The sequence below is a fragment of the Macaca fascicularis genome, chromosome 8 (genome assembly GCF_037993035.2).
Source record: "Macaca fascicularis isolate 582-1 chromosome 8, T2T-MFA8v1.1".
Taxonomy (NCBI): domain Eukaryota; kingdom Metazoa; phylum Chordata; class Mammalia; order Primates; family Cercopithecidae; genus Macaca; species Macaca fascicularis.
In genome coordinates, this window is record NC_088382.1 from 12,653,321 (window position 1) to 12,677,935 (window position 24,615).

Consider the following 24,615-nt stretch of genomic DNA (forward strand, 5'->3'; position numbering starts at 1 on the left):
ACAGCCTGGTTGCTGTGGATGGCATGTTGATGGTGGCAGGATGGAAAAGGGTGGGTCCTGGTGAAACCTGACCTTCAAGCCAGGGATGGCCTGAAGCCTGGGGCCTGAGCTCCAAGTTCCAGGTGGAGTCCACTGTCTGGAGTGAGAACGTAAGGTGCTTTTTCCCCCCAACCCACCCATGGCTGCCCACGGACCAATCAGCACACACTTCCGCTTCTGAGCCCATAAAAACCCTAGACTCACTCAGACTCAAAACAGACCCTCAGGACTACCAGCTGCAGGAAGAAGTTACCCACTGCGGGCCTCCTTGACTCTTCTGGAAGACCTGCCTGTGGAAAGGAGCTACCTACTTCGGGTCTCTTCCTTGCTGAGAACTGGACACTCTTTGGGATGACCTGCCTATGGAAAAGAGCTACCTAATGAGGGTCTTCTCTCCACTGAAAGCTGGACACTCATCAGGATGACCTGCCTGCAGAAGGGAGCTACCCACTTTGGGTCTCCTGAGAGCTGTTCTATCACTCAATGAAGCTCCTCTCTGCCTTGCTCACCCGCCAGTTGTCTGTGCACCTCATTCTTCCTGGATGCAGGGCAAGAACTCAGGACCTGCTAAATGGTGAAACTGAAAGAACTGTAACACAAACAGGGCTGAAACACGCACCCCCCTCGCCCCACCACTCACCACATTGTGGGTGACGAGAAGAGCTGCAGCTATTTGGGGAGTCCAGACCTAAGGGGTCCCTAAGCCAGGGCTGTGACACCCTCTTTGGAGCTCTGTGGTTGCTGGCATCTCCAAGTTTCCGGGTGCCAGAGTGTTCCCCTTATCCGGATGTGGGTGCCTGCAGTGGAAGCCACATGTGGTACATCTGGTCCAGCTGCAGCCTCGCATGAAGCTGCCTGCACCAACACAGCACCTGGTGTGCCTGGCTGTGTGCAGTGTCTGGACCCTGCATGCACTTGCCCACACACCCCTCACTGCTCCGTGCCTGGCTCGCTCTTGGCAGGTGTGGGATCTAGACTGGAAGCAAAAGCCAAGCACAGCCTGCCAGTCTGAGTGGCCAGAACAAGCCCAGTGGGCATGAGCAATACTCAGGCAGAAGGCACCACCGGCCACAGATGTTTCTGGCTGGCAAAGTGACACCCCAAGGATCCTGTGACAGGAAGATCACTTGATCCCAGGAGTTTGAGGCTGCAGCAAGTTATGACTGTGCTACTGCATTCCAGCCTTGGCAATAGAGCAAGATCTTGTCTCAAAAAAAAAAAAAAAAAAAAAAAAATGACTGACATTTGCAAAATCCTAGCTGAGGAACTGGGGGCAGAAACGGTCAAGTCTATGTCACCAAGGGAAGTCTCAAATGGTGAGGCATAAAAGTAAGAATTTTAGCCTTACCCTAAAGGGACATGGATTTTTAAAAGGTTGAAAAATAGTGCTTTAGGGATGGTTCTAGGGCCTAAATCCTCAATAAATTGCTTTTTTTCTCAAAAATTAAAAATGACCAAAGTTTTTGGAAACCACAGCATATATCTAATGCCACCAAACCATAAGCAAAACTCATCTGTTCTTTAACATATGCAGTTTGGTTCTTCTACTGACTTTTAATAACACTGACCTACAATTTAAGAAAAAGTATTAGGAATTTAGCTTTTATTCAAAATTAAATAAGCAAAAGCAAAAATTTTAAGAAATTTTTACAAATTACTTACATAAAAGAAAGTTAATAAGGACAGTCACAAATTTGCAACAGATAATTACAAAAGTTTCTAGGGCAGCATGAATATAAACCATGTCGCAGCATGGTCATCTAACTGTGATATGAATAAGGCATAACTAACATTTGCACCGAGACCAGAATTAAAAACAAAAACAAACTTTAAAAGCTTAGTTCTATATTAAACTTCTTCTCTTCTCCCAGATCCTTAATGGGTTTATACTATGCATTTTTTTTTTAAAACACATCATGTCAAACTATAAATTACATAAATGGGCAGTTAATGTGAAAAGCCCCCTAAAATGTACAAACTAACTGGTACTGAATTGAGTTCTCCATTTACCTTTATGTACAATGAAATGTAAACCATATTTTCACAGTTTTGAGTGTTTTATGAATAGATGCACAGTACCATGTCAGGTTTACAGTTGTTCCTGAAAACTGGCTCTAGGTTCTGCATCCAATGCCTGTCGGCCACTGTGATGCAAGTATTTACATAAATAAGAAACTGTGTCATAGTCAATGGTCAAGACAGTTCAGCAAGAGCAGTATTTCCAACAAAGAATGATCCTCAACACGATATTTTACATATTTGTGCAAATATAAGCATTAGGACAGATATATCTGAGGCAAATTCAATTTCCAAAAACTTGTATCGCTACTCTTGTAAACTTGGGCAACAAATGACCCTCAGCAAGTTCTGCTCTCTATGGCTTTTTTGTTTGTTTTAAAATTTTAAAGCCAGAGAAAATGCACACACACTACCCAACCCCCACAAGCACGCACGCACACACGCACGCACACACACGCACGCACACACACGCACACTCTCACAGAGTTCTTATTTCATTTTAGAGTATGGTACATAGTGCAACTTCACAATGTAGAGGTTTAACACACATTCACTGCGTGTTTTTCTGTGCAAGTTCTTAGTGGTCTAAATCCTAGTCGAAGGTATTCATTTGCAGAACCACAAGATTCAGGAGGTTGAAGGAAAAAGAAAAGTTTCATTACATTTCTGAAACCAGCACTAGATGTGCAAAGGCAGCGGACAATCTGGCCATTGATGCAGCCAGATTAGGGTAACTTTAAAGGGAGATCCAAGCAGTTACTTAGATTGGTCTCTAGAAAAATAGGTCAGTATATGCTGTATCTTTGTCAACCGTTCTTTCAAAGACTTCATTGACAAAACCGACAGCTGGTATCGTGGATCTACAGGGAGAACTGCAAGAAGCCACCAACACCATGCGGGTCCATTAGGGGTTGCCTAAAAACAATGGACAGTTCATAGCGTTAATAAAACAAGGATTTATGTAACAACAACAGTAGCAAACTACCGAAAAACTACTATTTATTGAACACTTTTACTGTGCACCAGGTGCTATCTCCAATGTCCTTAACAATTATGCACAGTATAAAATGGGGGAAATTGAAGCTCAGCAATGTAATGTAAATTGTCCAAGATCTCTTGACTAACATGTGGCAGAGCCGAGATTCAAATCTAGACCTGACTCGCCATAGTCAACAAGCGCTCTTTCCTCCTATTGCACTGCCTGAAAGCAAGGCTTCTCCACCCCAGGCTACCGACACTTTGAGCCAGATAATTCTTTGTTGTGTGTGGCTGTCCTATGCACTAGAGTACATTCAGCAGCATCTCTGATCTCTATCCACCAGATGCCAGTAGCACCTTCCCACCCAGCTGTGACAGCCCAAAATGTCTCCAGATAATGCCAAATATCTTGTGGGGGTAACATGCCCCTAGATGACAGCCACTTTCTTGAGCTATATATTTAAAGCATTAAGAAATGTTAATTGAGATTTAAAATTTCCTCAAAGTATGAGGGAACCCTTGGAAAGATAGAAGGAAAAGGCCCCAGCTTCCATTTTTGTTCAAAAAAGAAACATATCTCCAGTAAAAAGGTCCCAGTGATGTTATAAGGGCTACTAGCTATTGAAAAAACTAGAAATTTCCATAAAACGATTTGTAAGTCATGTTCAGTGAACCTTGAACTGCTATTTTATCGGACTTAAAATATAAAGCTTCAGAATGACAAAAGGAGCTTTGGCATCAGTGCTGATCTCAGTAGGCCCCTCTAGATTCAGATTGGGTTTCTCTATCTGTGTATTGTCTGCTGTCAGCTAGGCATCGCTACCTCCTCAGCTGCATTCCAGAGACGTCAGAACCTGTCTCCCAGAATCCCCTCGGCCATAGGGTTCCAGGTTAGAGTTGGCCAATGAAAGGCACTCTTGTGGGGCGTGGAAGCTGGAAGAGAAGTCATTATCCTCTGAAGATTGTTGCAAAGTGTGGGCAGGAACTTTCCAGAGAGCTCCTGGAAACCCCTTCCTCCACTGCTGTAGACTGAGATAGTGGTGGGGACTCGCTGGGATTACTAAGAATTATAGCCACTTCCCCGCTAGTTCTTCAGAAGCACCCTGTTGGCTGTTTCTGATGCAGGATCTCTGCTGGCAGATTCCCTGACTTCTGTAGGTGACACCCTGACCTTCACTCCACAGCTCTCCCAACCACTATATCAAGTCTACATCCTGCATTAAACCCTTCATTCCGGAAAGATGAAGAGTGGTTGCTTTTGCTTTCCTGCCCGAATCCTAACTCACACAACATCGCTATCAGAAAGCAGTGATAGAGGACAGGGTAATCAAAGGCAAGGGTGGTGAAGGTGATGGGAAAGTTACGTTGAATTTTTCTATAAGCTGTTTTGTTATTTAAAATTTCTTATTCAATGTTGTTCTTATCAAAGCCTATTTCTATAATGTTTAATCAGATTCAAGTAATCAGTTAAAACAAATAGATGGCAACTGATAATATGCTAAACAGAATGAATACTAAATTTGGAGATGGCCTAATGTTGGTGTTTCAAGTTGAGGTGAAGGATTCACTTGGGATTCAGAGAGACAGAGACCAACCCTTGAAAACGGGAATGAGGCAATGTGCATTACAATGAGATCTATTATCTCTCCATCTTCACATATTTACTGACAGCCATTCCTTTGTAAAGTCTATCACCTTCTGATCAAAAACGTTTAATTCAATTCAAAATGCTTATGCCTAAAACGAAGTGCTTTAGTGAGTCTATGATCAGATTTTCCAGGAACCAGACCCTTCTTCTATGCCTCCTGCAGTTTTGCTTGCACAGAAAGTGCCAGATACACATTCATTAGACTAAGCTTAAGTGTAAACCCTAAGTACCAGCGAGATTAAAAGAGGAAGTTTCATGAGGAGTGAGGTATTAAACACGAAGAGACAAAAATGAAGTGGCAGGGTCAAATGTTGGGAGATACAAAGAAAGGTGAGAAAAGATGCTTTAAATGTATAGAAAATGGGAAGTCTCGCTGCTGTCAAAGAATAACAACAGGCAATGGGCTTGAAGGCATAGTTAGTTGTCTCACAGTCACAGTTTCTAGATAGTAACATCCGATTTTTAATTTCCTACCCCTCCTAAAAATCCTAAGGCCTTGCTCCCTCTCTGGCACTCCCTGCTACAGGCATCTCAGCTGACACCTATTTCCAGCCTCTACCTGTACAGAATGTAGTGGATACCACTGCTCTAGAACACTCATGATTCTAAACCAGGTGGGGCCGGTGCGGGGGAGGGGGTAGTCAAAGAAAATGTAGTGCAGAAAGGACAGTGAAAAAACAAATGTAGAAGTTTGCAAATTTAGGTTTACAAAAAAGTGACTTTTGTTAGAAGAGAAAAGCCACCATACCTGAAGGTTTTCCTCCCTCTCGGGCATTGATCCAAAGTGCTGAAGAATTTGGCTTCGAAATCTGTCTCTTAAATTCTGAAACCAGCTGCAGGCTTGAGAGTAAACCAAATCATGAAGCTCTCTGAGATTCTTAATCTCATCTTCATCCTCAACCTAGAAATACAATAGTCAGTAAGACTTCTGTGTCTAATCCCCCATCCATATGCCAACCGACACAAATGGAAAAAGGCATCAGAAGAACAGGGCAATATCTGTTTCAGTGCTGACCTCCCAGAGAGTATTATTCCTATGCTATACTACATATTTCTGTCTCATATGGGGCTGACCAGACTAAAGACAGACAGCAAGGCCTGACCTATGCCTAACCTTGCTGACTTAGCAGTGCAACATTGCAGAACCCTACCAAGAGCCCCCAAGTGGGAGGAGTAAGATGGAGAGTGCGTTTTGGTTCAAAGGTCTACACTAATTTGGAATTCCTTTTGTCTTTATGGATCAATGGCTTTTGAAAGCAGTGGCACAAAAAAGTGGATGATAGTTGCTACAAAAAAGAAAAGATGAGTGGTTAGGGTGTAGATGACATGACAGAAAGTAGTCGCACAGTTACATCTTTTGCTAGGGAACTGGGTCAAAACACAAACACAAACAAAAAGCTATAACAAATAAGTTAGCATATAAAGCCAGTATGTCAGAGAGTCAGTTACACAATGATGAACTTCTGCTGGAAAGGCCCAAGGCTATGGCTACCTCTGGAACCCCTCAGTGTATTCTTTAGACTACTGGGTCACCAAACTGCAAATGTAAAATTAATTGCATCAGGCTTCCAGCCTGAGATAGAAGGGTAGTCTCAGAGAACACAGGTGGGAATATCTAAGTTTAACTCATCCATCTTATATTGATTTCTTTAATGCACACTTACATCCCACTTGCTACGTGCCAGGTCCTGCTCTGTCTCATATGCACAAACTCATCTGAAAAAATACCAGGCCTGACTCAGCCTTTCATACTTCAAGGATGACTCATATAAAAACAACAAAGGGACTCCGAAAACATTTTGAAACATAAAAATAAGACTACAGCACACCAGAGACTAAAAGGCATACTTTTTACTTCGGAAAGATTTGAAATGAAAACTAAAACTAAAGTTTAAAGAGCATCTGCTTTTTGCATAACAATGTGACTATACTTAATGCCACTGAAGTGTGCACTTAAAGATGGTTAAAATTGTATATTTTATGTATATTTTACCACAATAAAAATAAACTTTTAAAAAAGGTAGAGGAGCCACACAATTAAAGAATTGTGGCCCTGAAATGACTACACAAGATTTGGGCCGTTGCTAACATACACTGACAGGAGCAAGAAACAAAACTTACGACTTGTTCAATCTTTTTTTTTTTTTTTTTTTTTTTTAAGCATCTACTCTGCACCCTCACAAAATTCAAGAAAACAAATGACAGGCTCTAGTAAACAAGGAATGATAACAATTATAAGAGTCTGTGATGACAAACGGAGCTGGCCAAAAAGCAGGCAGAGACTTTAAAAGCGTCTCTGCAAGTCTCTGCCTGCTTTTTGGCCAGCTCCCTTTTAAAAGCAAGCTTTTAAAGTCAAAGTACTTTACTGTGATAATTTTAATAGATTTTAAAATTTCATTAGAAGTCACAGAAAACAGAATTATTATAAGAAGAGGAAAATTTGCTATAAAAAACAAATCTGAGAAGGTTTTCCAGAATGGACAAGAAAATCACTATATAGATGAAGACATTATGATGAGGAAAAATTACTGGACATTCCGAGGACCACAAAGAGGACTCAAGTTTATAAATAATTTATAATTATAAAAAAATTTATAAAAAAAATTTATACAAGTTTATAAATATCAAATCTGTGATACTTTTAGAATGTGATTCCATTGCCTACATGTTTATAAGTATTAATACATATAGTCATGTAATTTAGCCATATACTCAAGTGATTTTGTCATCAAATCCAATATGTGAAGACATAACTTTACATGAAACTGAAATAGGGTTATTAACTTTACAAAGGAGAACCTTTAGCAAGTGATTCCATTAATTAAGTATGCTTAAGGTTGGCACAGATTATACCAATCAACTCAAAATTTCAACTTACACAATACTTTTGGCCAACTGCACAGGGCAAAGTACCCCAATGCATTTTTATAATAAGATAGGACAGCCAACGTCAGACTAATCAGGTTTATCAGCAGAGAGCCAAATGGCATAATGCTAAAGCTCAGAGCCTGAGTCAGAGAGTTTGCTTTAATCATTTTTGTTACATTATAGGATCTTAGGCAAATTAACACCTCTGAATTATACTTTCCTCATCTACTATTTCATAGAGTTGTGAAAATTCTATGAGTTAATGTTTGTGAAAATACCTAATGCCAATATCCAATAAATGTTAACTGAAATGAAGGGCCTAAACAGATCAATGAACAAGTGACGGGATAAGATCTGTTTTTATAATGCCTTTCCAAAAGAAATTGCCTTCAATTTGGTATTTATAGCATCACAAGTCATTTTTCTGGTTCCTAAACTAACTGCAGTAGGTAAACTGGGTATTGCAAACATCAAAAGGGCCACATTAACCCTATTCTAGAAAGACATCACAAAACCGCTACCCTGCTAAGATATCACCAACATGTACACTGACAGTGCTTTCTATGTCTGCCCCAGGGTCTTCACACAGCATTCAACTCTATTTTATCATTAAGGTTATCTTAGGCACAAGAACAATCTGAGTATATAAAACAATTCCTACAAGACTTGATGTGTTTACATTTACATGAAGTTTCAATCTACTAATTCCATCAGCTTCAACTACTAATACATTCAATAAAACAGGGCAGAAATGTAAACCTTTCAAAACTTAGATGGGCTGGAAGTTCAACTTAACCACTATTAAGTACCTATCATGTGTATACACACATGCACATGTGTACATATACACATACATTCTAGGGCACTGGGCTGGTTGTTAAGCCTGTAGAAATAAAGAGAATCTATGTTCTAGTCTTCCAAGTTCTCTCAGAATGTGCAACAATTGCAGAGCAAGATACGAAAAAGGTAACTTGGAGCGCATTCTCAACAGTGGTAAGGCTCTCTGATAAGAAGAACTGGTTCATGCGCCTAGAAAATAGCCTGCATGCCTGTACCAATCCCTGGAACAGGATACACTAAAGTATGCTGGCAAAGCACATTTTAAAATACCTTAACATCTTCCAGATATTCAATGTCGGCAGTGCAATATCCATCTTTCATTCCTCTTTTTAAAACCCTAAACCGCTTTCCTCCAACTGTATCAACCACAGACCTTCCATCAGGTAAGAAATGCACATTTCTAATTTGTAACATACAACCATAATCTGCAAAACTAAAAGAAAACCTTGATTAGTAACAAAGTGGAAACATAAACATGCAAGTTCTCATCCATATTGACAGGTCTAACATAAATACAAATATTTTAGTTCACAAAAAGCATACCTATTTTGTGTATCACTGACACACATGCCAAACTGTTTGGTTCCAGTCTGTATACTTCTTCGAATCATCAATCTATATCTTGGCTCAAATACATGGAGAGGGCAAGGCACAGTGGGGTAGGCCATAGTGCAAACAAATATTGGAACATTCTTGGTCAAGCTGAGGGAAAAACAGTTTAATTATTGAGTTCATACAAGAAAAATATTACCAAACACACACAAAAAATGAGTGAGGTTTATAACAGTAATGAACTAATGTAAAACAAAAAAAGAATAAGTTCTAAATAAGGTGGTTTTTATTCTTGGCAAGAACAAGAATCAGCACCCCGTTCATTAAGCTCACACTGATGAAATATTAATACTAAAAATCTGCTGTGATCCTCTTACTTATAAGAGTAAATTGAATTTTAAGACACCAGATTATCTTACAGAGCTAAGTATCTTTATGAATCAATTTATTATAATATTTTATATTAAAATCTGTTTAAATATTTATAACATATGACAATAAATATCTTTTATCCAAACACTTATAGTTACTCTTAGATAACAGTAAGAAAAAGTGAACTCCCACAACAGACAAAAAGCAAATAATTAAAAATTCTTAGGCATTAAAGTATTTTCAAACGCAAGATCAGAAAACATATTCTGATGAGATAACATTTTTTCCAAGTAATTAAAATGATATAACATTTTTCATTGCCAGAGTGGTAGAAAGAAAGAGAAGGATAAAGGCAATGCCCAGTCCTGTCTTAGATATGGGAAAACTGGCAGCATGGGGGCAGTCTGAAACAGCACAGGCACACTAAAGAACATGGCTACAGACAGCAGAAACCTTATGTTGTTGGCAGGAAATGTTCATGTTCTTGGAACCAACCAGCTTATTTTCAGACATGAGTGGACAAGTGCTACATGAATGTTCACTGTAGCAATGTAGGTAGTAACCAAAATGTAGAAGCATAAAGAGGAGACTAGTAAGATCAATTATGGTACATCGGTAAAACAGAATACTATGTTTCCATTAAAAGATGATGTGTATGAACTGAATTAGAAGAAATGCTTCTATCAATGAGAGGAACAGGTTTTAGATATAGATCATGAATAACATGATCCCACCTTTGTGTAAAGCCTGTTTATACATACTGCATTCAAGTTTGGAAATACGTATGTCAAAATGCCAATAGTTGATTCCCTTTGGGTTGCAGATTATGGCTTTTTTTAAAATGCTCATTTGTATTTTTGAGTTTTTTTCAAAATGACCATCAATTACTTATATACACATAAGATGAAACATGTGTAAAATATGTATTTTAAAAAACAGCCCCATTAGTAAGCAGCTGGACACCCTGACGCTTCTCTTCTCTCCAACACGCAGCTCTCTGTGTGTGACTCCCTCCTCTGTCCTTTGAGTCTACCACTCCTCTGTGGGCGGGCTGGTTGTGTCACTGTGTTTAAATTTTCAAAAGTAAAACTGCAGCTTTCTTAAATCTAGATGCTTCAGCATTGATCAGAAAGGTTCATGATTGTCACATCAGAGTATTTTGTAAATCACACAATAAAATACCAATTCTGTAAGAAGACAAATCAATATCTATTTCTATAAAGAAAAGAGTGGCAATCTTTCTTCTACGGAGGGCCCCTGGCTCACTGAAGACATCTGATGGACACATGTTGAAAAAGGAGAGTCTACAAGCACAGCTTTTGTTAGAAAGTGACATATAAAATGTTCAATTTATATTTTGAAAAGTAATGGAAACAAAAAGTTGTTAAATAAATAAAACAGCATACAAAAATTATAATTTTGCTTTTTAGTGTGTTCAATTAAAAGAGAGTAAAAGAAATAAAGAAATTTAAAACCCATGAATAAAATTTAAAGAGACCCAAGTGACTGGTCAGAGGGAAAGACATTTAGGGAAAAGAAAGGGAGAAAAATGGGAAAGAAAAACAGAAAAGAGACAACGAGCAATGCCTTGCCCTGCCTACCCAGCTCCATCAGCTGCTGTGTTCTCTGCGGAGTGGTCTGAATTACCAAATCCCAAAGTTACCTCTGAGATTTTCACCCTCCCGACACCAACTCAGTTGTGCTCCCAGTCAGTATCTTCATTAAGGGAGGATTTGGCCCTGAACACCTCTCTTCCAATTTCAATCTCAGATCTCAAAGTTTGGAAAGCCCCTTCCGGGCCTCCATGTGACAGAAAATCCCCTGCCAATCTAGGTTACTGACCCTAGACCTTCCTCTCGCCCTACTATGACACATGAGAGCTGCCATCACCACCAATGTCACTGTCACTGGCGCCCCCTCTCTATTTCCCATTCCACTGCCTGATGGCACTGTAGGAAATTCCTCCTCCGCCTAAAATACTGCTTCAGCCCACAGAGCTGAGTCAACCACTCCCTGTAAAACATCCGGATGTTACCAAGTGAACTTTTATAAAATTCTGTCTGTTGAGGACCACAGAAACTGACCAGTACTTCTTGACTAGACTGAGATGAACTACAGACAGGATCCAGCTTGCGGTGAGGTTTTCCCTTACTATTAAAGGGTAGTAGTTCATAATTTTTTTTTTATGAGAAGAAACTTACTGTGAGAGTTCAGCAGTTTCTTCATCATATATTTTTTTTCTCTCAGACAGTTCATCAGGCAGATACTTCACTATTAATTCTTCCAACAGCTGTGTGACACAGTACCTCCTATCTGCTAGATACTAAAAGACAATATTATTTTACATTCCAGCAGTGGTTTTCCTACAGTATAAAACAGGCAACACAGTTAACTGATATATTAAAGCCTTTATTACATATTTATACCATCAATTCTGGATTAATTAGTGAGGGGAACATTACAATGGATGATGCTAAGCAAAAAAACCTGTCTAAGGCTTTGCTCAAGAGCATTAAAGATAGTTGGCTGCAACCTGAACCAAGTCCTGTACAGAAGAACTGCTTCCTGCTGTGACCACAGCTCCTCTATGAGCTGCAGAGGGCCCTGCCCCGCTGTCTTCCATAACAGAGGCCCTTTTCCATCTGACAGCTCATGGGCACTAAACTGTCATTTTAACTGAGATACAAAAAGGAGATAAGGAATAAATAAAATAACACATTTGCCTTATATAAGAAAAGCAAAACATCTGTTCTGTTCCCAATTTCAGACACAGTCTCTAGATAATTTTTCTTTCAGATTTTTCTTCCATTGTCACCCACTACTGAGTAGAGGAGTGGACCTCGACTCTGTCCTTGAGTGACCCAAGGACGGTGCGTTTCTTGGGACCCTATCACTCAGACCTTATCAAGATATTGCTTTTCCTATACGATCCATCCACCCCAGCTCTATATAAAATCGTACATTTGCGCTGCCCCCTAAATATTCTGAAAAAGTACTATCCTCGTGCATTTTTGTGTCATTCTCTATTCCAACTTATAAGTCATCTCTTTCACTCCTGCCTATGAAAAACATGTCTATCCTTCAAGGTCTGACTCCAATTTTACCTTTTTCACAAACTCTTCCTTAGTTATTTTTTTCTCTCCCAAGAACCCATATTTTACTGTTTTCACCACATAGTAGGCATTGTAGCATGTAGTAGATGTACACAGATACATTACATCTCTGTAGTTAAAACTAAAAATTGCTTAGGGTAGGGCCAGGGACATGGTCAGGGTGTGTGCACATAACTTTGTACAAAGAAAATGCCCAATACATATTTATTTCATAAAATTAGTGAGGAAAACCTCCTGGGAAACAATCACAACATGAAGCCATCCTTGAATCTGCAGTCAGTAAAAGCAAGGGTTTTGTCATTATCCAATGAAGAACAGATGGGGAAATGTGAGAGGTTGGGAAATTGGTGGTGGTTTTCAAAGTTGAGCATGAATCAGGGCTTGTTAAAATACAGACTACTGAGTCCCACACCAGAGTCTCTGAGCATCTGGGGTAGCATCCGAGAATCTATGTTTCTAACAAGTTCTCAGGTGATAGATGCTGCTGGTCAGGGGATCATGGGGAGACGTGGCCTTGAGCAGCTAATACATACACAGATAAGTGTTTATCTTAAAATTAATCAAATTAGACATTACAAAAGCAATTCCATTATCATTTTCTATTAAGTTAATGAAGATGTTTCAAAATCTAGGGAAATACAACCTCTCTTACGTTACTGATAAAAATCTGAATCAATGTTAACATTTCTGGGGATGAGGCAATCCAACAATTGGTTTCAAGGGCTTTATAAATATATGGCTTTTGATCCCATAATGCACCTCCCAAAAATTTAACCTAAGAAAATAGTCAAAGATGCATAAAATCATTGATTTTAAATGATGTTGGCAAAAGCATGCTATATGAGAAAGAGAACAAGAAACCTTATATATCCAACAACAAGGAAATGTTAAATCACTGGACTATTATGCTGCTATAAAAATCATGTATCTAAAGTAGATGGAAATGGAAAAATGAGCAAAATAAAATGACAAGTAGGAAAAATGTAAAACTGAACAGCATACCAATATTTTTTTAAAGTATATGTATTTTGAATTTACAAATTATATTATGCAGGGTATCTTCAAAGTTGGAAACAGGATATTGCTGAATAGTATGTTAGTTATACTTTCAAAAAATATGCTTAATATATATTTTTCAATCTCCAGGCATTTTTTAAAGAAGGAATATCCCTAATCAAAGCAATGGATCTAATATTATGCCAAAAACCGCAATTACTTTTGCACCAACCTAACAGTTAATCTGGAAAAACAAGCATCATAGTTATCCTGGGGAGTATTTAAATAAAGTCTGGAAAAATAACATGTTTAGAGTACTTCATCTAAAAACATTGACATATTAGCTGAAAATGGAACTAACAAACTCTTTTAAGAATAAATTTCTCTGATGTTTCCTGACTTTGAGAACATTGTAAATATGCTTTTGTTTTACATATCAGCTTGTTACATATATATGTAAGACACATCTCAAATGTAGTAACAGACATGCTATTATGACATCCGTACTGAGTTGTTTTCTATATAGGAAACACTGTATGTATATTCATAATGGTTTTATGAATTTTTCAATTCATATTTGGAAGATACTTTTCTTTAAGCAATCCTGTCAATCATCAGAATCACTTTCCCCAATCAATGCTACAAACTGCAACTGCCTTTCAGAATCACGGGCTGTAGCCTGACCGTAGGTGATCTGCAGTCACTCGAGCATGATTAAGAGGGTGCTCTCTTCTCATCAGTTAGAGAAGACACCCGCTGAGATCTAGCTACTTTCCTATCACAGGTTATTAGCACTAATCACTGACTCTACAAGAAGGGGTATAGGAAGCTGTACCTCCCTCTCTTCTTTCCAGTCTACCACTTTTCTAGAGCTGCACTGTCCAATGTCGTAGCCATTAGTCACATGTGCCTACTTAAATTTAAGTTAATAAAATGTAAATATAGTTCCTCAGTCGCACGAACCACATTTAAAAGCTTAAAAGGCAAACGTGGCTAATGGCTAATATATCAGACAGCAAAGATATGGAACATTTCCATCAATGCAGAAAATTCTATTAAGCGAAGTTGTTCTAGATGTTAAGGAAGCTGAAACGGTCCTCAAATCTGGTTTATTATTGAGGGTTGGAGGCATGGCAATAGGGTTTCCCCAATATAGTCATCACCAAAATTGAACTTATCCCTGACCAGATAACTAACCATACCCACTTTTGTTTAAAAAAAAAAAAAATTAAGTACAAGGGGTTTGGTCTTCAGCATCTGTCTTCTTTCCCCCCATCCTCTTCAACCTCATTTTTCTCCAACATTAGCATATGGATAATAAAACATTATCCTTGTTAGTCACTCAGCATACAGAATGTAATTTTGAACATGATCATCACTATTTCTATGGCTGAACAGAAATTAAACCATGCTGCCAAACTTAAGACTAACAAACAGATACATATACAAATATTTACCTCCTTTAAGCTTTCTTTGCAAAGAGGACAATATGGTGCATGATCTAAACAACGCTCAAGACAATTCTTACAGAATGAATGTCCGCAAGGGGTTGTTACTGGCTCAAAAAACAACCTGAAATCAACCAAAATACATGTTAGTTTTCACATTAAACTATCCACTGGAAAAGCTTGTACTACTATAGAACCATAACACTAATCTCTATTTAAAGGAGGAAGAAGGAGGGCCCGGCAGGCAGGAGAGGAGGGAAGGGGCAATGATAAGTGTAACCATACCCTCCAGAATGTTGTAAAAGTTCTCCATCAACAGAGGCTCCTGCCAAGGGCCTAGAGCTGTCCTGACTAACGCAACAGCCCCTGGACACTATGGCTACTAAGCACTTGAAATGTGGCTAGTACAAGCTGATATGTGCAGTGAATGTAAAATACATACCAGATTTCAAAGACTCTCTGCAAAATAAATAATGTAAAATACATCATTAAAAATTATGTTAGCTTTTGTATAGCCTTTAGATTCCCATTTTAATATCAACTTAAAAATGATTCCTTAATAGGTTTATAAGAGCCTTATGATTTAAAACTCATAAAAAGATGATATAATAAATAATGCAGGTGAATCCTAAAGAAATGTTAGGCTTAATACTAAATGTATTATTCAAACATTGCAGAAAAACTAGTTTTACTTATTTTTTGAAACACGATAGTTTTGAATTTGCTAGAAATAGATTTAGAGGTACTTTAGGAACTGTTTAGTATAATCCCCTCACTTCACAAATGAAGAAACCAAGGCTCAGAATTAAGACTTGCTCAGGAATATAACTGCTACCAGCCTAATGTGACCAGCACTAGGCCTCCTGACCCCGTATGAATCTTTTGATCCTACACAATTCATGTAAATGAGAAATGTTATTTCAAAACATTTAGTCTTCTAGAATTATAGCATTCTGAATAATGGAAATCCTTATCCTTATGTTACTTTAAAAAGATTTTATGGTTAATATACATTAATAAGATAGGATCATATAGATAAAATACATAATTAGAATTCATACCCAAATTTAAAACCATGGAGAGAGGTAAGTTTCGATAATAATATCTATAACTAACTTAGTACTTTACGATTTCCCAGATTCCTTTTCTACTGAAGCCATGTGATTCTCACAACAATGAGATGTAGGCTATGCAAAGCTTGACCCCACTTTCTAAATTAGGAAACCTGAGGTTCAGAGATTCAGTTATTTGCCCAAGGCATGAAAGGTAAACCCAGGACTAAAATTCATGTCTTTTGATTTTTATTCCAGCATTCTGTTACTTTACATTGTCTATTATTACCTTTATCTACACTGTATTTTATTTATACTAACATGAAATATTCATCTTCTATAAAGTTTTATATGCTTACCTCATGCAGAGAGAACACTCGAAATCTGAGACATCGATTAATTCCTCTGGAATATCACCATAAGCTAAGGAAAACATACAGACTTCATTGGGAGTTTCTATTAAAACAAAGACATGGGGTTTTCTTCTTTAGGAAAAACTTTAAATACTATTCTGACTAAATAAATTTATTTTATATAAGTGTAGAGCAAAATGTTTACCTCCTTGTTTTTTAAGCTTATTTCTTCCATCTTCATTTACAATCACATCCTGTTCTAAAAGAGACAACTTTCTTTTCAGCAGAACACCTTTTTCTTGAACAGACAGAACAGGTTCTGAGGACACTCTTTTTAAACAGTCCTCTCTGGCAGGCGTTTCTGTTGAATTTATAGACTGTGCTGACTGAGCACGGTTTAAGCTTCCTTTGACGGGCTCTGAAGTGACCTCTGGTATTTCTTCACTCTACAAAAATACAATAAACAAAGGTAACCATATTTCTTTACTATCCTTTATTCCTCTCACCAAGAATCAAACTGAAATGAAATTTCAATGCCTTATAATGCTCATTTTAATGTTCATTTAATAGCACTAACTTGATTCCAACACTGTGACAAGTAAATGATTTTTGCCAGCACAGTTGGCCCTCCGTATCCATAGGCTCTGCATCCGTGGGTTCATCCAACTGGGGATAGAAAATATTCTAAAAAAAAGCCTGAACATATATAGACTTTTTCTTGTCATTATTCCCTAGACAATACAGTATAATAACTATTTACGTAGCATTTACATTGTATTAGGTATCATAAGTAACCTAGAAATGATTTAAATATACAGGAGGATGTGCATAAGTTATATGCAAATACTGTGCCATTTTATTAATATATCAGGGACTTCAGCATCCTTGGATTTTCATATCTGTGAGAGGTCCTGGAACCAATCTCCCACAGATACAGGGTATGACTGTACTTACACAGCCCTAGAAATCAAGCTGACTTACATTATAATGAGGTTTAAAAGTAGTTATGCTATAACACAGCTGTTCCTACCCTGAGGAAACATAAAGGCAATGTTCTATACATATTTTTAAATACCTAAAAGTTTCCTGACATTCACGTGACCTAAAATTGTGATTCATTAGCAAATATTTTACATAAAAGATTTTAGTGTAAAATAAAGGCTATAGAAAAAATTCTACTAAGATAACTAATCAGGTTAAAAGTACTTAAGTAGGTGCTAGTACTTGAAACTAGGAAAGTGAAGATCGTAGCTTGTAAAGAAATAGATACGCTAAATTCATGATGACCTCGTCTCACCCCATACCTGCTTTGGGCTAGGTTCACTGGGAGACTGAGACTCTTCCATCACTGAAGGAAAATCAAAAGGTCTGTTTTTAGTACATGGTAATGAACTCCAGGAAGATCCCTTCAGGCCTTCTTTTAAGTTTTCAGGTAATAATAAATCACATAAAATCTGTAAGAGAAATATTAAAGGTAAATATAAAATATTTGGTTAAGGATAATTTCACATAAATTTACCTAATTAAGAATATTTAGAAAGTTTATAGCAGACATTATGTTTAATGAGCAGGAGAGGAACAAGGTAAGCAACACTGTAAGTTCAAAAGTCTTGCAAAACTAGGTGTGCCTCATGGGGTCAAATCACCCGCAAAGAAACTATTCAAAACTTTGAAAGGAAGGCATGGGAGTAGTTAAGACTCAGGATAAAGGCTGATCTTTTAACACAAGGAATATAAAAAGATTTTAAAAGAAATATTAAATATTTATCTCTGAATCTTAGTGAGCCCTATCCTATCAAAATAGTTCATCGTTTACCTCAATGTATATTTATGAGGTTGGCCTTGGGGCACTTATGCAAACTAAACTTGGACTTCTAACTATAAAACTACAAAATTCCTTGTATACACTCAATTTAATCTCTCACTGAACAACTAACCTGTGTGGGCAGTTACTGCTGCCCAATACTTGGTTAGGAGCACCCCATGGCAGCTTCCCTATAATAGCTAGGAAGTAAACTGGGAGACAGCTGGAGAATCAGATTTCTGGGTGCTTATCTCAGGAATACGCCTAAAACTCCAACAGAAACAGGCTAAGATAGGGGAATAACGTGGCTAGAATAAAATGAAAGGGATTGTGATATTTTTGGTTGTCAAACAATCTGTATTTATAAATACAGCACATATTAAAGTCTAAAGTGGAGGTTCGGTTTTTCAGCTGTTATCTTTCAAATATACAAAAATCAGAATAAATCACAAATCATTCATGGAAATATAAACAATGTAGATAAAAGCATGTATCTTTGGTAGGTGCTCAAATACTCCATTTAATAAGCAAACATTTAAAAATCTGTATATACACATTTATATTTCCTCTGTTTTAAAAAATGTATTAAACACACATCCACCCTAGAACCCAGCAATTCCACTCCTAAGTTTTTGCCAAAGAGATGTAAAAACATATGTCCACAAAATGACTTGTACAAGAATACTCATAGCAGCTTAATTTATATCAGGAAAAAATACTGGAAACAATCCAAATGAAAATCACTACTAACTGAAAACCACAAATTCCATTATGTTCATATAATGGAATACTTAGACAACAACAAAAAAATGACTTGATGTATCTAAAAAATATTATGTTCAGAAAAAAAAAAAAAAAAAAACCCAGACACAAAAGAGTAAATACTGTATGATTCTCCATTCCAATGAAGTTCTAGAATAAGCAACACTACTCTACAGTGACAAATCTGAACAGTAGTTGCCTCTAGGAGCAGGGGATGGAGGATTTACTGGAAAGGAGATGAAGGTACTTTCTAGGGTGATGGAAATATTCTCTGTTTTGACTGGGATGCTGTTACACAGATATATACATTTTTCAAAATTCACTGAAGTGTAAAATCCACGCATTTTATTATATGTAAATTATACCACAACTTAGAAAAAGTACATTGGAGAAAAACAAAATATTCTAAAGCATTATTTGTTTTGCATCCACCTGATCCTATTAACCAGCAAACAAATAGTTACAGAAATAGAAGGATGTCTGGCAGCATGCAAAATACAGAAACATATGCTCTTAAAATTAAACTTTGCAATCTTACCAAGAAGATAACACTAATGAACATGGAACAGTCAGAAAACAGACAACAGTAAACATTTTCTTCTTAAATCAGTGGGCTAGAATGTATAAGCAAACAAACCTCATAGAGGCTATACCAATGCCAGCTGGATTCTTAAGGGGGTTGAGATCTGAGAATAATCTCAAAGTTCTCATGCTTCAGGGTACATAAACATCTCTTGGGCTGCTTCTTAAATGGCTGCTCCGATTTCAGAGATTCTGAATCAAAGACTTGTAGTTGGGCCCAGGGCTCTTCAGGTTTAACATGATCCCCACATGATTCCGACAAAAAGCCACACTCTAAGAAACACTGCAACTGTGATAAATAATGTGGCATGTTTTGAGTATATGGAGGAGAGCATCATGACTGGGACCCTGAATTTGTATTAGCATAGATTTTTTTTTTTTTTTTGAGACGGAGTCTCACGCTGTTGCCCAGGCTGGAGTGCAGTGGCGCGATCTCAGCTTACTGCAAGCTCCACCTCCCGGGTTCCCGCCATTCTCCTGCCTCAGCCTCCTGAGTAGCTGGGACTACAGGCGCCCGCCACCTCGCCCGGCTAATTTTTTGTATTTTTAGTAGAGACGGGGTTTCACTGTGGTCTCGATCTCCTGACCTTGTGATCCGCCCGCCTCGGCCTCCCAAAGTGCTGGGATTACAGGCTTGAGCCACCGCGCCCGGCCTAGCATAGATTTTCTTAAAGAATTTTTTGAAGACCCTACTCTTTCCAGATATTCTGTGAATAAGTCTTGCAAGAGCTGAGTGCTATTTTATTTCATGCTGGCATATAAAAAGCTATGAGATGTTCTGGAGAAACCTAATTAACATGGCTTAACCCAATGCTTCCCAAAGTCACTTCATCAGACAGCTCCCTTCCTTCCTCCATCTCCTATTTTAAAAAATTAATAACTACTAACACACCACAAATAGAACAAAGTATGGAAAGTGACATATGGAGTATTGAAAAATATAAGGCAAAACAAGTGGACTGGGCAATACTATTGGCAATCCTGGGGAGTAAGCAAGGACAGACTTGAAGTAAAAGGCAAAAGGCAGGTCGATCAGGCTTCTGAGCAGGAACATCGTGATAGCAATGCTTAATTAAGGACCATCGATCTGGCTCAGATTGAACAAACTATTAGAAAACTGACCAAAAAAATGCACTGAAATATCTGTGAATGAAATGTTTCGATTTCACTACGAACTCAATATAGTAAGTATACGAACCTGAAAACCACTCAAATTGTCACATTTCTTCCTAAGTTAGATTTATTTACTACTTATGTTCTTATTCCAACTTTTATTAGCATTTTTTTTTAAAACCCTGCCTGTCTCTTAGCCCTACCTTGAACTGTAACTGTTTGTAAAGTGATTACCTTTTGTACTTGCAGCTTTGCAGGTGCAAAATCTTCATCAAGGGCTAAGCACTGAAGAAAGAGTTGTAAGGCATCACCTAAAAAACCAGCATCGTAGAGCACTTTTCCTTTCCTGAAGTAGACCTTCAATAAAAGCACATATATAAAACCTTTGTGGTAAGAATTGCTTTTTAAAAAGTCATTATCAAGTAAAGAAAAACAACAGTTTGCTCAGCAATGCTGATTTTGGGCCAAGCAATGCTGATTTTAGCTCACACCTGTAATCCCAGCACTTTGGGAGGCTGACAAAGGTGGATCACTTGAGTTCAGGAGTTTGAGACCAGCCTGGTCAACCTGGTGAAACCCCGCCTCTACTGAAAATACAAACACTAGCCAGGCGTGGTGGCATGCACCTGTAATCCCAGCTACTCGGGAGGCTAAGGCACGAAAATCACGTGAACATGGGAGGCGGAGGTTGCAGTGAGCTGAGATCACACCAGTGCACTACAGCCTGGGTGACGGAGCAAGACTGTCTCAAACAAACAAAAAATGGAAATGCAGATTTTAAAATTCTGAATAATTGAGGCCAAAGCATTTTAAAGGCATACCTACACACCATCCTGGAGAAACACTAATAGGGGAACTGAGGCCCAGACAATGACTTTTTGACCAAAGTTCCACACCAAGTCAGAGCTTGGCAGGATCAGAAATACTATGTCCTCACACTTTAAGGAAATTACTGATTTAAATATTATTGATTTAATAAGAACTGTTTGAGGGAAAAGGAAATTACATGTAAAATTATACTGACTTTAAGAATGCATCAAAATTAAAGAAATATTAAATGTGAAAAAAACTTTGTCCTAGATTTAGGGCAATATGGTAAATTTCTTCCAAGTTATTAGGAATCTATAATTGCCCATGCTATTTTTTAAGAAAGTACTTATAGACATAACACTTTTCATAAATCCCTTATTTTGTCTTTCACTTTTCTCCTTTGTAATGTGAGTTCAGCAAACTCTATGACAAAAATTAGAATCCCACTAATTATCACTGATAAACCCAAAATTCTGTTTGTGGGTTGGTCCACCAACAAAGTATCAACTGGTAAGCTTTAAATATTCCTTGCTTATGTGATTAGAATGAAAGAGATTCTTAGTATTAATATCAGAGGAGCCTAAAGAACGTTCTAGTCAAACAGTTTTTTAGCTACCACTTTAATGGCTGAAGAAAACCTTTCTGATTACATCACTTCTGTGGTAAGTCCAGAAGATTCCTTTTCAATAGTTTTAAAGCCATGCACACCAACCACTGCCCTCTTATTCTGAATATATTTGCCTTGTATTAACCAGTCATGCCGTCGTGAAACTTCGTATCATTTCTCTAATTAATTTATAATTTTTAGAGCAGCCTTACTACACTGTCCTCAAAGGCACAGTTTGAATAGAGGGGAAAAGTCACATAAAAGAGTAACTTGTATCTTAAAGAACACATTTGGACTAATTTGCCTTGACAATTTGATAAAAAGGAGAATCTGTAAACTGATTGTATGTCATACACATTCCTAAGTCTTTTTAAAAGCCACATGAGCAAGGCAACTGCCTTTGTCCCTATCTTCTGAATTAAATCACTGTCTAATCACCTAGTTACCATATAATACCTCACAAAGTTTCCAACTTTAAGAACCTATTCTCTTTCCATTAATAAATCTCATTCAATGAAGTCCAGTTTGCATCCATCTTCACAATATGGCAAGTTGTATTTCTTTGCAGATATTTTGTATAATAAAGTCTTTTTTTTCCTGTACCATGAATTGTTTGTTCCTAATTTATGAAAGAAAAGTCTCTTATTATTAAAAAAAATTGTGAGATGATACTCATCCTCTCAAAATACTGAACCCAGATTGGTTTTTGAGATGGGGTCTGTCACCAAGGCTGGAATGCAGTGGTAATTCAGGGGCACAACCTCAATCTCCAGGGCTCCAGTGACCTTCCCACTTCAGCCTCTCGAGTAGTTGGGACTACAGGCACAAACAACCATGCCAGGCTCATTTTTGTATTTTTTGTAGAGACAGAGTTTCACCATGTTGCCCAGGCTGGTCTCAAACTCTTAGGCTCAAGCAATCCGTCCAACTCAGCCTCCCAAAGTGCTGGGATTACAGGAATGAGCCATTGCACCTAGCTGAACCTACATTTCTGGAGCACTAGGTATTTTATTTGGAGTCAACCATCTACTTTGTTAAAATTCGTAACTGTGAATGAATGCATGTCCCCTATAGTTGAAATTTTACAATTTATGCAAACATAAAACAGTAATTTACCTCAGGCCAATCTGGAAGTTGAAAAAGAACTGCATTTAAATCTTCAATGGCTGCTTTAAACTCTTGGAGACCAGCATATGATTCCGCTCTGTAAATTTTTACAATCAAGTCACTGGGCTCTGAAATAAATATTTTATAAGGATATGATTATTTTTAAAAGATTATTACATAATCCACAAAATATGATCATACCAGATTATGAAATGACTTAGTGATTCCAGGGTTAATAATCACCAAACTAAAGTCTATAAGCCACGGGCAGTACAGGCACAACCCATTTTACATGTTGAATCTTATCTAGAAGTTGTATCAAATCATTGTAAGTAGATCATTTTAGTGGAGGAAACTGTTTTCCAGAATATTGTAAATACTTTTGTAATATGAATAATCACTCCTAAGAAAACTTTTTTTTTAACAAAGGGTAGTCTATAAAGATTTTGAAGACATCTTTCTTAGATGTTTAGATTTGCCTTTTTATAGTAAATCTTATATTTTTACCCTACTTTCTAAGTCCTCATTGATAAAAATAGCCATATGTGTAACTATTGCATGTGGAATTCCCACAGTGACAAGGGACTGACAAAGGCTCAATCTTATGAGGGTATACAGTAGTCTTGATTCTGGAGGAAATGAGTTAATAAGAGTCAGCTTTTAAGAGAGCGAATTTTAATTCCTGCCACTAGCAAAAACGGTATTGGCCCACTTCAAAATATATTTAATTTAAAATACTCCTGAGAAAAAAGGCTTTGTTATTCGTTTCACTATCATCTACATCTGTACTTAAGAAGCCAAATTATTATCTTATGGCATTCAGAATTTCAGACACTTAGCTGGTTCACTGATACTACTGCAATCAATTACTACAGGTACGCAGATTCTAAAACTGATGTCCAAGCAAGAAATTAATTTTTAATATAGCAACAAATGACATCAACTTGACTCTTATTTTAAAGCTATCTTTGAGATCTTTAAAAGCATAAGGTACTCATTGTAAGATGGGCATAAAGACCTTAATGCCTCTAAATAAAATTTAATAAAATTCATCAATAGCTGCCGGGTTTACTCTAGTTTTTAGATGACTGCTTTTCTATTGATAACTCTCACTTGAGCAATTAATTTAGGAAGGCCTCTTTCAGTTGCTGGTGCCTGAGAACTGGAATTACAATGTTCCCACAATTTTATATCAATGAAAACATTTAAAGAGTAAAATTAATATTTTATAAAACTTTTTACTTCTTAAAAAAGACATGTCTAGAGTATTTTGTCTGGTGCTTCTTAAAGCAATGAAAAATTATCTCTGAACAAAATGCATATGAATTAAAAGTTCAATATGATTAATCAATCAAGAATTAAGAGTTCCTAGCACAAACCTAGACCCTGTAGGTATTCAAAAATGTTTTACATTATTCCTGTCTTCGAGGAGCTTATAATCTAGCTAGAAAATTCTACTGTGAAACAGCATCATGCAATACTGACTTGTCAAGTACAACTGGAGTTGAAAAAACAGAGCGATGTATGGCAAATTAGTCTAACAACGAGTAGT

The 24,615-nt window shown here is 37.5% G+C and overlaps 1 protein-coding gene across 2 annotated transcripts in view; it reads right to left on the minus strand.

Annotated features, from left to right (window-relative positions):
* Positions 1–1,625: 1,625 nt before the first annotated feature.
* The window catches only part of LONRF1 (LON peptidase N-terminal domain and ring finger 1), a 33,799-nt gene continuing 10,809 nt past the window's right edge, over positions 1,626–24,615 (minus strand). Inside the window, exons 2-12 of one of the 2 annotated variants that reach the window (XM_015454455.3) lie at positions 23,073–23,191; positions 20,774–20,896; positions 17,583–17,732; positions 16,484–16,724; positions 16,285–16,348; positions 14,883–14,997; positions 11,518–11,639; positions 8,936–9,094; positions 8,663–8,825; positions 5,433–5,585; positions 1,626–2,973 (exon numbers count right to left, since the gene is read on the minus strand). In XM_015454455.3, the coding sequence (XP_015309941.2) occupies positions 2,815–2,973; positions 5,433–5,585; positions 8,663–8,825; positions 8,936–9,094; positions 11,518–11,639; positions 14,883–14,997; positions 16,285–16,348; positions 16,484–16,724; positions 17,583–17,732; positions 20,774–20,896; positions 23,073–23,191 (1,568 nt within the window). In that variant the 3' untranslated portion in view covers positions 1,626–2,814. Of the gene's footprint in view, positions 2,974–5,432; positions 5,586–8,662; positions 8,826–8,935; positions 9,095–11,517; positions 11,640–14,882; positions 14,998–16,284; positions 16,382–16,483; positions 16,725–17,582; positions 17,733–20,773; positions 20,897–23,072; positions 23,192–24,615 lie in introns of both variants that reach the window. The other variant, XM_045397888.2, reaches the window with a different exon arrangement.